We start from the raw sequence: 18,098 nt of genomic DNA, 5'->3' as shown, positions 1-18,098 counted from the left end.
AGAGGCCTCCTTTAATTAGGAACCCATATCCCTGAAGGTTGGCACACAAACCCACCGTGATGGGTGAAGATTGGTTCTGTCTGGTCTTCAGCAGAAAATCTGCGACGGGCAGAAGGTAAGCCAGGAAAGAGTCCTAAGTGTGAAGTTTAAGGAGCTTTCCTATTTTTGGGTAGGTGTCTTCCTTTTGGCCAACAATAGAGGTAGTAAAGAGCTGAGTTCCACTCACCATGTTCCAGAACAGTGTCAGTTCCTTCAGACAGCACACTCCTTCCACTGCAGAGCTCTGCCATGGACAGCTGCCGCTTCCCTCCTCTTAGACAAGTGATCTTCCCTCATCTCAGCTGCTGCCATTAGCCCCTAGGTCGCACGGGGCGTGCTTTATGGTGTACGGCGAGAAGGGGGCGGGGTCACGAGCGTGCACAGGCGCGCGCATGTGCGCGGGCACGCTATTCCTATGGCAATCAGAACAGGCAGGAAGTCATAAAGGAGCCTCACAACCTGGAGCTTTCCTTGAAGGGACACAGCAGCATAAAGGGCACTTAATATCTCTATGTGGTTGGCTGAGCACTCCCAAATTAGACACCTACTCAAGCATGAAACTGTGTGTTATTAGTTGCAGACTTTATGTGAAATGCTAAACTAGCACAGTAGTATATGCGTTTTGGTACCTTGGCTTTTGCTTAGTAATCTGTCTTCCCAAAGAAGAAATTCAGGGATTAAAAGAGACAAAAAAGCACCGCCGTGCCTGCTCTGTACCTTCCTCTCCTGTAATATCTGATTCACCTATACAGGATGAGCCATTGCCTCTATCAGGAGTAGCAGCCTCTCCTGTGGTGCCAGTGCCTGCATATGTCACTGAGGACACTTTGGCGGCAACCCTGAACAACTTAGAAGGGAGAATCACTACGTTAATCGCAAAGCCCCCACAAAAAGACAAAAAGCGAAGAAGATCTCCTTCTGTTGTTTTAGATCTCCTTTCAGAGAAATCAGAGGATGATGTAACACCATCAGGGGATAAGGATGATGAGTAGGAGGGATCAGGGATATCGGAAGAAACTTTCTCTGCTTTCCAGGTTCTGAGATTATAGGTGCAATGTTATGCTGAAGCAGTATGCTCTACATTTAAGTTACCCTCCACGGAGTTAACTGAATCACCTGTCTCCTCCCTGGGTTCATTTAAAACACCCGCAGGGTGCATGTTCTATTCCGGTTCATCCTTTACCGGAGAATCTTATTTCCGCAGACTGGCAACATCCAGATAAGCGTTTTTCACCTCCTAGGAAATTTGAGGTCCTTTATCCTATGGAGGAGAAGTTTACCAAGAAGTTGTGTCTGCCCTCTGTAGATGCAGCTATTTCTTGTGTAAATAAGAACCTGACTTGTCTGGTGGACAATGCTCAGGTATTTAAAGATCCTTCTGAAAAGAAATTGGAATCTTTACTAAAGTCTTACTAAAGATTGATCCACAAGGTCAGGGCGAAGAGGGGACCATCGATTCGCCTCTGCATGGGGCTATTAGGGAAAATGGTGGCCTCCTTCGAGGTTGTTCCTTACGCCCAGTTTCATTCGAGACTACTGCAGGGCAGTATTCTAGCTGTCTGTAACAGGAAAAGCCAAGCTCTGGATTTACTGATGCGCCTGTCCCAACAGCAGTGCCAAAGCATCAGTTTGTGGTTAAAGACCAAGAACTTGCGGAAAGGAAGGCCCTTTCTCCCAGTCACCTGGAAGGTGGTGTCTACGGATGCCAGCCTGTTGGGCTGGGGAGCAGTATTAGAAGAAGCTTCAGCCCAGGGTACCTGGGCCAAAACCGAAGAGAGCCTGCCCATCAACACACTTGAGATTCAGGCAGTATACTTGGCCCTCAGAACCTGGACACACAGGTTACAGGGCCACCCGGTTCGGATTTAATCCGACAATGCTACTGCAGTAGCTTATATCAATCACCAAGGAGGCACCCGGAGTCGGGATGCTCAGAAGGAGGTGAATCGGATTTTGACATAGGCAGAAAAACATGTTCCTTGTCTTTCTGCAATCTTCATTCCAGGGGTAGAAAACTGGCAAGCGGACTATCTAAGTCGCCAGCAGCTGTCACCAGGAGAGTGGTCTCTCCACTCCGATGTCTTTCAGGCAATATGCCAGAGATGGGGGCCCCCGGATGTAGACCTGCTATCTTCCAGGCTCAACAGGAAGTTGGACAACTTTGTGTCCAGGACGAGAGATTCGCTGGCCTACGGATCTATGATCTATGCATTCCCCCAATCCCTCTCTTGTAGAGATTACTGTGCAGGATCAAGAAGGAGGGAATATCAGTACTCCTAGTGGCCCCAAATTGGCCCAGGAGGTCTTGGTACGCAGAGATCAAAAAGATGGCGGTAGGGGGACCCTCCCACTACGTCACGACCTGCTGTCACAGGGTCCAGTGTTCTACCCTTCCTTACAGAAGCTAAATTTGACGGTCTGGCTACCGAGACCTACATTTTGAAGAAACGAGGGCTCTCGGGTCCAGTTCTTTCTACACTATTAAGGCGAGAAAGCCAGCCTCCAGGCTAATCTACTACAGAGTCTGGAAGGCGTATGTTTCCTAGTGTGAATCCAGAGGGTGGAATCCTCAAAAGTATGTTTTAAGTAGGATTCTCGCCTTTTGCCAATTAGGAGTGGATATGAAATTAGCCCTGAGTACCATCAAGGGTTAAATATCGGCTCTATCAGTCTTTTTTCAGAGACCGCTGGCATCTCATTCCCTAGTTCAGGCTTTCATTCAGGGAGTACTACGGATAAATCCGCCAGTCAAGTCTCTCTTATGTCCCTGGGATTTGAACTTAGTATTGTCAGTCTTGCAAAAGCAACCTTTTGAACCTATCAACCATATTCCTTTGATTCTTTTGAGCAGGAAATTTGGCCTTTTTGTTGCTATCTCTTCTGCTAGGAGAGTTTTAGAGTTGGCAGAGCCTTATTTAATTTGTCACAGAGATAAAATTGTACTATGTGGCGGTCGGATTCCCTCGGGGAGCGATCCGGGATGACGGTGTTTATAGCCGCTCCGTCCCCGGAGCTGAAGAACGGGGAGAGCCGTATGTAAACACGGCTTCCCCGTGCTTCACTATGGCGCTGCATCGATCGAGTCATCCCTTTTATAGGGAGACTCGATCGATGACGTCAGTCCTACAGCCACACCCCCCTACAGTTGTAAATACACACTAGGTGAACACTAAATCCTACAGCGCCCCCTGTGGTTAACTCCCAAACTGCAACTGTCATTTTCACAATAAACAATGCAATTTAAATGCATTTTTTGCTGTGAAAATGAATGAATGGTCCGCCATAATGTCGCAGTCACGAAAAAAATCGCTGATCGCCGCCATTAGTAGTAAAAAAATAATAATTTATAAAAATGCAATAAAACTATCCCCTATTTTGTAAACGCTCATGTAGCAGCATATTGGTCCGGTCCTTAAGTGGTTAAGGAGCAAGGTTCCTCCTTTTTCTGTTAAGGCGCACTCTACCAGGGCAATAAGTGCTTCATGGGCAGTGCATCACCAGGCTTTCATGGCTCAGATCTGTAAAGCTGTGACTTGGTCTTCCTATGGGAACCTTTAAGGCAGTGTTTCTCAACTCCAGTCCTCAAGGCGCACCAACAGGTCATGTTTTCAGGATTTCCCTCAGATGAAACGGCTGTGGTAATTACTAAGGCAGTGAAACTGATTAAATCCCCTGTGCAAAATAATGGAAAGCCTGAAAACATGACCTGTTGGGGCGCTTTGAGGACTGGAGTTGAGAAACACTGCTTTAAGGTATGGGAACCTTACTGCTTTGCTCCAAAAACTGAGGTACTTCCCTTATGGGAGGGGTTATATTGGGGGGAACTTGTCTTCATTGGTTTTGACAGTGTCCAATCACCTCTGGTGACCATATAACCCACTATGTAATAAATAGAGGCTCTGTGTCCCGTGGTGTACTCCAAGAAAAGGATTTTACAGGTAAGCTGTTATTAAAAATCCTTTTTTTTATTTTTTTCATGTGCCCTAGGAGTCTAGGCTCAGAGGAAAACTATGTATATATTTTTTTTTCATAATTCTTCTATTGACATTTTCTCTACATTGTAGATGATTTTTCATGTAAAATGTTTTTTTGGAGCCTGTATAATACAAAGACAAAGATCAGTTTCTCTTTGAGGACTCAGAGCTTCCATTGCAGTTAAGACTTTCTATTGAGGATGTGAAGAAGCATTTTCCCTTTGAAAAAAAATCCTTGACAAATGGTCCCTACCGTTTGTGGACTTTTTATTTTTTTAATGGACATCTAATCACTCTGGTTGATGGTGCCTTTTATCATCAGGGACTTCACTAATAGCCAGTTGGACTCCATATATAAATCTGAGTTTTAAATGAAATGGCTTTCCGTCCTTTGGTGATGACTTTAATATATTTAACCATGTCTCAATGAATCACATACTTCAGGATGAACTCTTTTAACCCTGAACCACGCCCTCCAGTTTTGCAACTTGTTGGGCAACATTCTGAAGCCTTCTACTTCAGATATGCTGGCCTCTTGGAGACATCTCTGTTGGTGTCAATACTGTTTTTCCATATGAGTAGGACACTTGGGCTACATTCCTGGGACATAGATGACACATTTAAACAGCACTTATGGTTTGAGGGAAGGCATCTCTTTGGTTATACAATGGCAATGCCCACACCTGTTTCTTGCTCTGCGTACGAACTTTAACATAGGAGTTCTGTTAACAAGACGGAAGTATTTCAGTCTAGTACAGCCGTAATAATTTAAAAACAAAAACTCTATCACTCATGTAAACTACAGATCTCATAACCATAAACCAGGTACATTTACCAGTGGACTGTTGTTTCCTCATTCTGTTTTGTCTCTCAGAGGTTTCTTCTTCTTTACTCCCTGTAACCAGATATCTGTTACATTTGCATTTTCTGTTTCCCAGTGTTTACTATACTGAATTATTTAGACTCCCTGTACTCTAGGATTTATGTCCTTCTAAGTCACGTACAGTTTCATAATTGTACAGCTTACAGAGTATTCATAGACTCTGGGTTAAAGGTTCGTACCTTCAGGTAATTGAACATTGGCAAAGTTTTTGAGGACATACCCCCCGGGCTCCCCCTGAATAATCCTACCCCACTCCCCACTCTTACTGTCCTAAGATGATGATGAACCTCTTTTCGCTTACGAAGAAATCATTCTTAGTTTAACTAGTTTATCTTTGCATTCTTCAGTTGACTCCTCAATGTATTCTAATACAACAACAGAAATGGTGCATCCTGAACGGTGCAACCTTGATAAAATTGTGGGAGCCGTACCTAGACCCCACACTGTGGGTACAGCCTGTAATGTTGCTTAGGCATCAGCCCCTAAGTGGGCACTCTCTTTTGCTCTTTCTGTAATGCGTGTAGTTATCTGCAGAGTTATATATATGGATCCAGGGCAGGGGTTCCTATTGAACCCAAACCCCTTTTGATGGGCAGAGCCTGAACCCTGTATCTCTGACCGTTGCTGTAAAAATTGGGGCTATGTATGGAATGTATTCACGTTACAGTGTAAACTTTTCAAATTTGGTGATAATACACAACCACTCAGATCTCAGTCTCAGGCAGATGACCAAGCCATGCCTTTGCACCTACTGTTTACCAGATTATTGGGCCCTCTGCAGCCAAAATCTTGCTTTTCTCACGCCTGCTGCCATCTGTATTTTCGCTAGTGTTTGTTATCAACCTTTGTCTTGTTCCTCGACTATGTCTTTGCGTGATCCTAAACTGCAACCACTTGTTACTGACCTTTTGGTTTTTTTAATGACTAAGCTTCTGCTTGATCCCTACCTGCTATATCTGCTACTGGCCCCCGGCTTTCTCGCATCCTGCTGACGATCCTGAGAACCACGACCTGGTATTATCACTGGTATCTTATTAATACCAGTTAACGCTTATGCCGCGTACAGACAGTCGTTTTTTTGTGATGAAATAAAACAACGTTTTAAATCATGAAACAAAACAACGTTTTTCAAACTTCATTTTCAAAAACGATGTAGCATACACACCATCGTTTTTTCCAAAAGCTCTAGCAAAGCGCGGTTACGTTCAGCGCGTACGACGGCACTCTGTTCCATTCAAACTCGCTTCATAACTTGCTTCTGAGCATGCGCAGGTTTAAAAACGTTGTTCCAAACGTCCTTTTGCCCACACACTATCATTTTAAATGACACAAAAAACTACGTTTTGAAAAACGACACAAAAAATTCAAGCATGTTCGAATTTTTTTTTTTGTCGTTTTTCAGAAGACATAAAACGACGTTTTCCCCACACACGGTCATTTTAAATGACGTTTTTAAAAACAACGTTTTTTTTCATCACAAAAAACGACCGTCTGTACGCGGCATTAGACCCTGCACCTTGGGTGAGCCCGCATCATTAGCCAGGATGACCTGCTTGTATACTTATCCTGCTGGTCGGTAGGGGGCCTTTCTACTGCTATAGCTTCTGGTCTCAGAGTCTGACTCCTGACCATGATAGAATAAACTGGACCACAAATGGAGGCCACTATAGTAAATGCCGTGCCTCCTTTCAGGCAGCAAATTGCAGAGCTGCAAGAGTTCGGTGTTACCCGCCCCAAAAAAAAAATTCTGACCTAGATAGTGTGGTGAAAGGGTCATTAGGAGGAAATGCATTTTCTGCAGAGAAAAATGCTGGACTTGCATTCCCGAGATTCTGCGAACACGCATATGCCACACTCGTGTTCAATATATTTTTTTAACCAATGGTGCATATATTTTCAAATGCAACCCACAGCATTTACTTTGGAGAAAAAGAAGGTCCTGTTTGTTAACAACTCTCCTTTTGTAGAACAAGACAATGCAACTCTAAATTATTTTGAGACTTTTTTGACTGTGATAAATCAGGTTTTTGATGATTTCAATCACTGCGCTACTGCTGAAGCAAAGTTGCATAGTTTGCGGCAGGGTAGATGTTCAGTTGCTGAATACACAACTGAATTCTGATGTTGGATCACAGATACCACTTGGAACCCAGTAGCGCAAAAAAGTCAGTTCTGCTAAGGAACAGGTAAAAGATGAGATTGCCAGAGTAGACACTCCTATAGATCTTGAGCTTTCCTTGTTCAATATTTTTTATTTTGTTTCAAAGGAAGTAATACAGAGTTTTCATAACAAGCCATGAAAGGAAATGTACAAATGTCAATAACATTTTAAATATTTAAGACAATAAGAACAATTGTCAGCAAAGATACATTAATACACACAAATCAACTGTACTGAGAGTAAGCAGGAAGCATACAGAACATATTAGATTCAGTATCGGCAGGCCTATGAGAGTACTGGTAAGGCTCATGTAAGTAAGATTAGAAGAGCAATGTTAGGTGGAGAAATGAGAAGAGAGCAGTAAGGGCCAGGAGAAGTAATAAAGATACTTAGGTTTAGGGAAAACCAGAAATTAAGGGGGAGGGGGGAAATGGCCAAGGGGTTGTTCAGCGGCAGAAATAGTTTGATGTCTTAAGTGACCTCTATAGGTCCAGTGAGCGATGATGAAAAGATGTTGGAAGGAAATCCTTGATCCAAGGGTCCCAGATATGACATTTGTCCATGGGATTTTGGAGAAGTGTCATTAGCTTCTCGCTGATCATGGTCCAATGCATATGTGAGATTTAACTTCTGTGAAGGGTATGTTTTGTGTTGATATCAAGGCTGTCATCCAATTGGGTATCCAAATTGATCAGAGACCTACAGAAAGGAGGAATGAGAGACTGGGAATGTTTGGAAGTAATAGTGGCATATGTTACTTCTGTTAGTCAGTTCATGGGCTAGCACAAAGGTATAGCATAAAAAACACACAAACACACCAATATAATACAACACCTTTATTAAATTTGGCAATTAAATTTTGGCCACGGTGTCATCCACCAGGATGGGGGGTTACAATTATAATAAATTAATAAATAAATAAGCCATCTTGGCTGAACTCATATGACTTAAATGCTGTCCATCCAGCCGAAGCTGGACGACTACTCCCCACTTCGGATGACCTTGTGACAGGAAAAAGGGGTAAAACAAAAAAAAAACGGGGGGGGGGGCGGGGGGGCGTTGCTGCGCATCGGAAGAAGCAGCCTGAGCAGTCACCTCACGCAGGGCTATTTATAGCTTCGTCAGCGCGGGCTCCCGCCGCGCGACACGACCAATCGGATGACGCCTTCTTCCGACCAATCACGGGGGGCGGTCCCGCCCCCGGGAACTTCGATCCTGCGGAGAGACAAATGCAGGGGAAAGGGAGAACAACATCTCCCCTTTGAGCCATCCCATGCATGTCCAGCATAATGCTGTGACCCCTCATGGGCTAGCACAAAGGTATAGCATAAAAAACACACAAACACACCAATATAATACAACACCTTTATTAAATTTGGCAATTAAATTTTAGCCACAGTGTCATCCACCAGGATGGGGGGTTACAATTATAATAAATTAATAAATAAATAAGCCATCTTGGCTGAACTCATATGACCTAAATGCTGTCCATCCAGCCGAAGCTGGACGACTACTCCCCACCGGCCCCAGCCGGCCGCAAAGCTGCCGGCTGTGGCCCCCCCACCACTGTGGCCGATTCAATTAAACTCTGGAGGCCCATATTAAAGATATCCAAACCTATCAAGGATAAATGAACCTTATCTTTTCTGAATAATCCTGGCAAAAAAACCTCCAATTCAGTGTGGCGAAAGGAAACCCCCCAATGGAGGAAATGAAACTATGTACCGTCCTATTCAGGCGCCTGCGGATCCTATCCACATAAAAAAGGCTGCCCTGAGGGGACCATAGAAGCCTGGGGATCATCTCTGAATAAGCCAACACCACCCCCGGGTACATTAGGGTTATAGAGTGTAAGTCTCTTTTCATCTCACACAATAAGTCCCAAGTTCTGTATTTTCCCAGGTCATTCGCCCCAGTGTGTAAGACTATTACTTGAGGGGCGGGCCATATGCCAGATAAATAGGACAGATGCTCTAACAAATCACGCCATCTCATACCCCTAACTCCAGACCAAAAAATCATAAATAAATCTATGTCCAGACCTAACGCAGTAGAGTAGGATCTAGCTCCAGCCTGCCTGGCGGCCCAAAAGATGTAGGAGTGGCCTACGATCCACACGACTGTCCTGGGATGATCTGAAAAATAAATTTAAGGGGTTAAGAGACCCGGGCGGACATAGATCTTGTATCTGTCACTGCCCCACCGACCTATACTCTTTACCTTGTTAACAGACAGACCTAGAGAGTCAGCAGTAGTGGCCCCCCCGATTCTGAACGAATGCGATGAGAAACAGAAACCGGATAAGTTCAGACGTTTCAGACAGGCGGCCAAAACAGCCGAAAACTGATACCTGGTCAGCGAAGATAAATCTTCATGGATAAAAAATGACCCGCAGGACGCGGGCCTAGCAGAAACATAATGTGACACGTGAAGAACTGGACAAATGGCCCTATTTGGAGAACTAGACAAACAAAACCAACGACCCTGACCTTCTTGCGATGTCTTGGATCTGCACATAAAAAAGTGGAGAGAGCCTACCTCTATACGGACATGCGAAAAAAGCAAAAAAGCCAAAAAAGCAAATGCGGCTCTGAAAAGAAGAACCTCAAACTCGGATAAACACACCTCTCGCAGAACTAACAGAAGGTCACCCAACATAGAGATGGATATCGGGCGCCTGACGTCCACCACAGGATTAGCTCTCCTAAGACCCTTAATGACCTGGGTGACTTGAAAAAATGAAGTCAAAGCGGGGAGACCCGCAAATTTTAAAAAGAAAGAAACACCCGTGAGAATCCTACTAATAGAAGACGGGCTAAGCTGAGATTGAATCAAATAGGACAAAAATGATAATGCAACATATGAAGTGACAAAAAGAGAATCCAAACCCGCCTTGTGACAGAACAAACACCACTTGCTCCAAGAGTGCCTGTAGTCCATCCATGTTTTCTCTGATACCGAGGCCTTGAGGTTAGTGAAGATTACTCCCAGATTAAGCCCCAGAGGAAGTCTGGGCAGGGGGTGCCATGCGGATCCGCTGACGGGCCAACTCCCGGAACCTCCCTAGCTGCGAACGAGATAAAGCGTCAGCTATATTATTAACTTTCCCCGCTATGTGTTCAGCCTTCAACCAAATGTTAAACCGCATGCAATGGAGTACTAAAAACCGTAACAATTTAATGACTGGTTCAGATTTTGAAGATAACGTGTTAATTGCAAAAAGGACGCCTTTGTTGTCCGTGTGGACCAAAATCCTTCGGTTCTCAAAGGCGTCCTTCCAAATCACAACAGCAACAATGACCGGAAATAACTCCAGAAGGACAAGGTTCTGCAATATTTCCTTCTGTTGCTAATCCGGGTGCCACCTGCTAGAACACCAATGACCCTGCAAAAAGGCCCCGAAACCGAAGGACCCTGACGCGTCCGTGAAGAATTCCAATTGCGTGCTATCCATGAAGTCTACTTGCCAAGCTGACGCACCGTTGAAGTTACTTAAAAAAGAATCCCATATTTTTAAATCCTCCTTAATATTCTTGGAGATTCGCACATGGGAATAAGGGCTCTTGAAACCTCGCAGGGCTAAAGAGAATCTACGTGAAAAAACCCTAGCCATTGGGATGATCCTGGCCGCAAAGGCAAACAGCCCCAGCAGGGACTGGGCTTTTTTCAGCGAAACCTTCTTTCTAGCTAGAAATTCCGTAATTAGCAAAGACATCCTCTGCACCTTTTGATCCGGTAACCTAAACTCCATCTTTTGAGCGTTGATGGTAATACCCAGGAATTCTATGGAAGCTGCGGGTAGAACCGTCTTCTCATGTGCCAGAGGAACCCCGAACTCCTTACAGACATCGGAAAACACCTGAAGCGATTCCATGCATAACGACGACCCCGCCGGGCCAATAAATAAAAAATCATCCAGATAGTGCAGGATGAAACTCTGGGGTATAGCCTCTGACACTACCCAATGCAAAAAAGAAGAAAAAGCTTTGAAATAATAACATGGGCATGCATTTGTCGAAATAAAATTGCCCCATGCAGTGGAAACCCAGGGAGTTGAATCCCTGAGGGTGAACTGGGAGGAGGCGAAACGCCGCCTTAATATCAGCCTTGGCTAATAGTGACCCTCGGCCTGACTGCCTTAGTAGGACTAGCGCTTCATCAAAAGATGCGTAACACACCGGTGCATTGACATTAGCGACTTCATCATTCAAAGAAAATTTTGGGGGGTAAGAAAGATGATGGATCATTCTAAAACTGCCGACCTCCTTCTTTGGCACAATGCCTGGGGGAGACACCCGAAAATCAGAAAACGGAGGGTCAGAAAAGGGGCCGGCAATTCTGCCATCCAAAAGTTCCTTGGAAATCTTATCCCGGACAATGTCCAAATGAGTAACCGCAGATTGTAAGTTCCGTACCACTGTACACCCTGGACCTCTGAAAGTGGGTACCAGGAAACCATCTGTAAACCCATCAGATAGCAGAGCTGCCATCTTGCGGTCGGGAAATCGCTCTAGCCACGGGCGCATTCTTACCAAGCTCACTGGCGTCGGGGCCCTTCCCCAGGCTGCTGGAACCTGACTGGAAAGAGCTCGCGGCAGCTTTGCGGAAACATCTTGTCGCCGCATGGGTACCGCTGCAGTATGAGCATTCATGCTTGAACCTGCAGTTTGACAGGAATTTACATTAAATGCGAAGCAAAACCCCTTCCAAAATGTGCTTTGAGCAGCCGTCTGGGGTCGGGGGGTAAACTGCGGCTTTGGTAGCATCAAATTGAGCCATAAGCCCACGTCTTTGGACCCCCAGTGCAACGAGGGATGGACCGCTAATTTTTGACGAAAATTCTCGTCATAAGTGAACCATGCCGAGCCGCCAAAATGGCGGAAAGCCTCAGTGATTATATCCAGGTGTTGGAATAGTCCGGAACACTTACCAGGAAAGCGCTCCCCCATGACTGCAGCATATATACAGAAAGCCTGTAGCCAATTCTGAAAAGTCTTGGGGATCGCGCTCCTCCTATCCTCCTCTGCTCTATCCCCTGCCTGCTTGTCCGACTTAGACAGAAACTCCTTAGAGGCAGGCAACAGTGATAAAATATCAAGATACTCCCCCCTCCATATTTTTTCTTTCACAGCTTTTGATAAGTGAAAGCCCAGTGGAGATAAAGCGCATGGGAGGGACTCTTTAAAGGAGGACTCACCGACCGTCACAGCAGAAGGTCTAATCGGCAACATAGGGTTAACCGACATCGGTTGGTATCCACTGGCATGCGACAAATAAGTATCATTGACCTGCATTGCGGGGTCACCTAAGTCTTGCCATACTGCACTGATATCATCATGCATGTTAGTAAATTTAAATTCATTACCAGACATATGTTGCATTCTTTGAGCACCAGCAAACTGAGAGCATGAAACATCACCATCACTTCTTAATACATTACCTCTGGCACCGGACACCCGTGCACCCTGTGTGACACCACTCATATCTGCACCACTATCGTGTGCCCCTTTAAACTGTTTCAACACTTCAGAAAAAGAATCTACCAAATTTGAAAACTTAGCAAAGTGATTCAAATAAAGATTCTCACCACCAGGAACCGTGTGCCCACTCGTGGCCCCCGCTGGAGGGGGAGTAGCGCTGCCCCCTTGTTGGCAAGGGGCACCCTGTGCCATAGCTCCCTCTTGGCTAGCAGGCTGCAGAGGAGCGTTCGTTTTTTGTTTTTTGTTCTTTCTGGCAGGCTGCTTCCTTGTGCCGCCCCCGACCGCTTTCACCTCTGTGATAGGTGCTGACAAGCAAGAGCCGCCCTCCTCACCCAAGCACCGCCTCAGCCATTCCTCCCCCCCCTCCGCTCTCCGCCTTCTCTAGTAGCTTACAGAGAAGCTCTTCACGGGCTCTGGAGGGATCCATAGCTGCGGCGGTGAGGCGAGGTGACGCTCGTTGCTGCGCGTCGGAAGAAGCAGCCTGAGCGGTCACCTCACGCAGGGCTATTTATAGCTTCGTCAGCGCGGGCTCCCGCCGCGCGACACGACCACTCGGATGCCGCCTTCTTCCGACCAATCACGGGGGGGCGGTCCCGCCCCCGGGAACTTCGATCCTGCGGAGAGACAAATGCAGGGGAAAGGGAGAACAACATCTCCCCTTTGAGCCATCCCATGCAGGTCCAGCATAATGCTGTGACCCCTCATTCAGAAATATCCAAAAGTTTCTCTGGATTCTAACACTCCTGAACCTATGCAGGTTAGAGCGTATGAAGAACTTGTGTCTATATTGTGGGGACTCTGGGCTAAACTACTGTGGGCTAAAAAAAATGACTGCGACTGATGTTATAGTGCCTGGACAAATAAACTCTATTGTCCAGTCTATCTGCCCATTGATTCATAAAGAAAATGTATTTCCCTACTATCTTATTTTGTCATCCCTATCAAACCTATCACAAGGGCCGTGAAATTCCTTGCTTTGCTTTGCTGGACTTCATGGAACTTTATGGACATAGAATTCGTCCACAGTAGTGATATTCAACAAGAAGTGAATCTGCCCTAATTGAGATGGAGACCTGTTGATTATTCACCTTTATCGTTAGGACCCAGGAAAGAAACAGTTCCTCTAGTACCCCAATTTGAGGCTGACCATTGTGAGATGATCATCTATCAGCTGATTTTATCACCCAAATTCTGTCATTCTGGGCATTCCTTGATTTTCTACCCAAAATCTTTCTATTAATTGGAAAGCACGGACTATACATTTTATGTCCTCCTATACATTTTATGTCGAACAAGTTCTCCACCGATCAAGAAATCACAAGTTGATATGGTAGAAACTCGGTCATATGACAACCTACCTTCTCAATCCCAAAATGAAAAAAGGGGGGCCAATAGGACTATTACGGTACTGATACACAAAAATAAGAATGAAAATGTAAATTTAAAACAAGAAATAAAGTTTTATTCAAACATAAATACAAGAAGGGTACAAAAATTAAAATGGTGGTAACCAAGCACAGCACCAATACAGGGGTCCCCGAGGGGGGAGCAGCACGATGGGTTGGAGGTTATAACAGTCTCAACTAGTTTTGCGGTGGATTACGGGACTGTTGCGGCTCTACCCAGCCCACAATATCACTGGTTAGCATCATTACCCTGATGCCACCCTGGGACCACAAGTGGTCCCCCGCTCTACACATACTTACCTTATACTTCCTTGCTGAGTTCACATGTATTTCAATTTTTGTTATACGTGGGCTCCTGCTCCCGGGACCCTCCTCTTTATTACCACCATTCCTGCCATCCAGACAAGTAGGCCCTCCTACATGTGTGTTCTTCCTTGGTTACCACACAGGACCCTGTCTGGTTGCGCCCGCTGTTTCCATCTAGCGGGATCTTTTTAGATTTGCTCCTGATGAAGCGGTATACACCGCAAAACTAGTTGAGACTGTTATAACCTCCAACCCATCGTGCTGCTCCCCCCTCGGGGACCCCTGTATTGGTGCTGTACTTGGTTATCACCATTTTCATTTATGTACCCTTCTTGTATTTATGTTTGAATGAAACTTTATTTCTTGTTTTAAATTTACATTTTCATTCTTATATTTGTGTATCAGTACCGTAATAGTCGTATTGGCCCCTCTTTCTTCATTTTGTTTTTTTGGTTCGGGACCTTAGATCCAACTCTTCTATATTTAAATCTCTAAATGATGATGGTACCTTTTATGATAATATCTACATACTTTACCTCAGAGGCTCTCATACCTTCTCAATACGATGAGTTTGGGGATGTCTGTGATAAATGAATGCAGATCAATTCCTCATCAGCCCTATGATTGCCCCACTGAACTGATCCCAGGGGCAAAAAATGCTTTTTGGTTGCCTTTTAAATCTGTCAGAACCTAAATTAAAGGTGCTCAGGAAGTGTCCTGAATTAAAGAATTTAGAGATGGGCTTTATAAAACACTCCATGGGCAGTCCTGTTTGTTTTTTTTAAAAAAGGACTCTACCTGGCATCTGTGCATTAATTAGAGGGATTTTAATAAAACCATTACCCATTTCTCTTGATCTTTGAAATGTTGGAAAGACTCTGTTCTGCCAAACTCTACAAAACTAGACTTATTCGTATCCGCATTATTCAAGGAGACCAATGGATACCCCACTTTAGAACCAGATATGAGCATTTTGAGTTCTTGGTTATGCCTTTTGTCTTTGCAACACTCCTGCAACCATTCAACACTTCCTCAATTATGTTTTTTGGGATGTTGGACCAGTTTGTGATTGCATATACGTATGATATTCTCATATTTTCTGATAACCTGGAGCATTTGAAAGATTAGGGAAGAATCAACTTTACATCAAACCCAGATCCAGTTCTCCAAGGAGTGAGCATGAATCCTAAGAAGATCAAAGCAGTGATGGATTGGCCTGCCCCTAGAAATGTTAAGGAAATACGATTTGTTAGATATTCCAGCTTCTACAGAAAACTCATAGGAAGCTTCTCTAAGGTGATGGCACCAATTACGCAGTTGACAAAGAAAGGAATGCCCTTTTGGTTACCTGAGGCACAGATTGCCTTTAGTAAGCTAAAGACTCTTTTCACTTCTGCACCAATAACGGCACATACTGATCCTGAACCTCATTTTATAATCAAAGTGGATGCCTCAGACATTGGAGCTATCCTTTCTCGGCAAAAAGGATAAAGAAATGCAGCGCCATCCTTGTGATTATTTTTCTCACTTCTTGCCTGTGGCCAAAAGAAATTATGACATTGGCAATAAAGAGTTGCTGGCACTCAAGGAAATCTTTTCTGAATGGAGGCATCTACTTGAAATGGCTAATCATCCTGTAATCGCAATAAAACAGGCAACAGACAAGCACGTTGGTCTCTATTCTTTTCCAGGTTCAATTTTGTCATCTTGTGTCAACCTAGGTCAAGGACCTTTCCAGTAACGCAACTCTGAACATACAATCCTGTCCAGAATTTCCTAGAGGCCATAAGACATTCTCGAATCTTCTCCAAAGAGGGGTATGAGAATGACCCACTTCTCAATCATCCTTCTAATGACATTAACCTTTAGTACAAAAATGGCTTTTGGACTCAAGCTCATTGCCTCTATTCAATGAACCAGTTAGAGTGGAAGCCCTTGGGTTGGTGCATCTTAACTTGTTGAGCATTTTGGGGTTTCGAAGATGGAAGAAGTTTTATCACATTCCTTTTGGTGGACTGGTTACAAGAAAGGTTTCAAGAACTATGTGACCTCATGTCTGATCTGGCATGCAGTAAGACACCTGATCTTCTCCTTTGAGGTTGCTCCAACCACTCCCTGTTCCATCAAGACAGAGTCAATTACTATGGACTTCATGGTCTCTGCCTGCAAAAGAGATGACTACTATCCTGGTAGTGATTGCTTGTCTCACTAAGATGGCTGATTTTATGCCTGTTAGGGGTGTACCTTCTGCTGAACAAACTGAAAAGTTAATGGTTTGGGAAGTGTTTAACCTCCCTGACGGTATTCTCGAGTCTGTCTCGGGGTGGAAATCCAGTACCATTAGCGGTATCCCCGAGCCAGACTCGGGATCGCATCGCAGTATCCAGGCAGGCAGAGTTACTTACCTTGTCCCCTGGATCCTGCAATGTCTCCCCGCTGTGTGATCATGCTGTCTCCTCGCTTGATTCACACAGTGCCCGAGTGCCGCCGAGCTCCGTTCCCTGCGACGTTACGACGAACGGGGGCGGAGATCGGCGCCAAAGTCAAAAAAATAAAAACACAGTACATATACAGTATACTGTAATCTCACAGATTACAGTACTGTATAAAATAAATACACACCCCTTTGTCCCTAGTGGTCTGCCCAGTGACCTGCATGTACTTTTATATAATAAAAACGGATCTTTCTGCCTGGAAACTGGAGATTGTCCATAGCAACCAAAAAGTGTCCCTTTATGTCAAAAGTCGTTTTAAACTAGCTAGAAAACAGCGATAATAAATTAGAATCACTTGCAGAATTGAGCGATAGCAATTTGTGGGGAAATTCATCATCAAACACTGAAAGTAATGACAGCAACAATTCTGCAACTGAGCAAATGTCAGTGTTTTTGAGTTGATTACATTATTGATTCATTTTTATTATTATTATTTGTTATAATTATTTATAGTTATTTATTATATTATAATTTATGATTTTGTGTTTCAAACTTTATCATACCCGGGATGTCTACTAGACTCTTGTTTGGACACATTTAAGTGAGTTATTTCCAAGAATTACAGGCCTACAAAAAAAACGTCAAATTTCCATGCAAAATAATTGTACCGCTTTCAGCAACTAAAATCTGACAGAATCATACCGCCAGGGAGGTTAAACTACATGGAATTCTTGATGATGTGGAATTTAACAGTGAAGTACAGTTTACTTTTACATTTTGGAAAAGCTTTTGCTCAGCTTTAGGTGTAACAATGTATCTGTTTTCTGCTTTTAATCCTCAATCTAATGGTCAGACCAAGAGGACCAATTAAACTTTAGAGTAGAGTACCAGGATGACTGGGTAGACTATCTTCCTTTGGCAGAGTTTGCTTATAACAATTCTAAATATAGCTCCACTTCCCAAAAGCCCTATCTCAACTCCAATTCCTGCTCTTACCAATAGATTAACTACATTACAGGGGATTCAGGAGAAATTGATTTGGAGAAGGCTCAGGAATATTACAAGTAGGCCACTGAAAGACATTAGAGATCACTACCTACTTTTATATGTGTAGCGCCTGTGTACTTTTCAGTACAGGTGCTATGTCAAATTTAGTGGGATGAGAGAGTTATTTGCTCTCATCCATGTTGATTTGTCTAAATTCGGCTGTTGCCAGCCCTGAACTGTCCTGTGGGTCATCCTGTGCTCCAGAGATGTAATTCCATCTCTGGATGGCAGGTGGTGCCAGAGGGGTCCAGGCGGAGGCGCCCTTTCCCCAGCAGCCAATTAGAGGAGTTTTTCCCTCGCGGGGCATGCTGGGGGAGGGTATTTCTGTGGCAGACGCCATTTTTCCAGGTTCTTCGCGGGTTCCTGG

General features: G+C 44.4%; 1 protein-coding gene across 1 annotated transcript; it reads left to right on the top strand.

The window, feature by feature from the left end:
• Positions 1 to 15,428: 15,428 nt before the first annotated feature.
• LOC120924427 (uncharacterized mitochondrial protein AtMg00860-like) lies at positions 15,429 to 15,740 on the top strand. Its single transcript, XM_040335390.1, has one exon. The coding sequence runs from the start codon at positions 15,429 to 15,431 to the stop codon at positions 15,738 to 15,740; it is 312 nt and encodes a 103-aa protein (XP_040191324.1).
• Positions 15,741 to 18,098: the final 2,358 nt, after the last annotated feature.

Source organism: Rana temporaria, chromosome 1 (genome assembly GCF_905171775.1).
Source record: "Rana temporaria chromosome 1, aRanTem1.1, whole genome shotgun sequence".
NCBI classification, from domain to species: domain Eukaryota; kingdom Metazoa; phylum Chordata; class Amphibia; order Anura; family Ranidae; genus Rana; species Rana temporaria.
Note: the sequence above shows the minus strand (reverse complement) of the source record. Positions and strands in the feature narration are given on the sequence as shown.

What these genes read in the sequence shown, in the direction of transcription:
- LOC120924427 (XM_040335390.1), top strand. Translation starts at nt 15,429, where the DNA reads ATGAATCCTAAGAAGATCAAAGCAGTGATGGATTGGCCTGCCCCTAGA.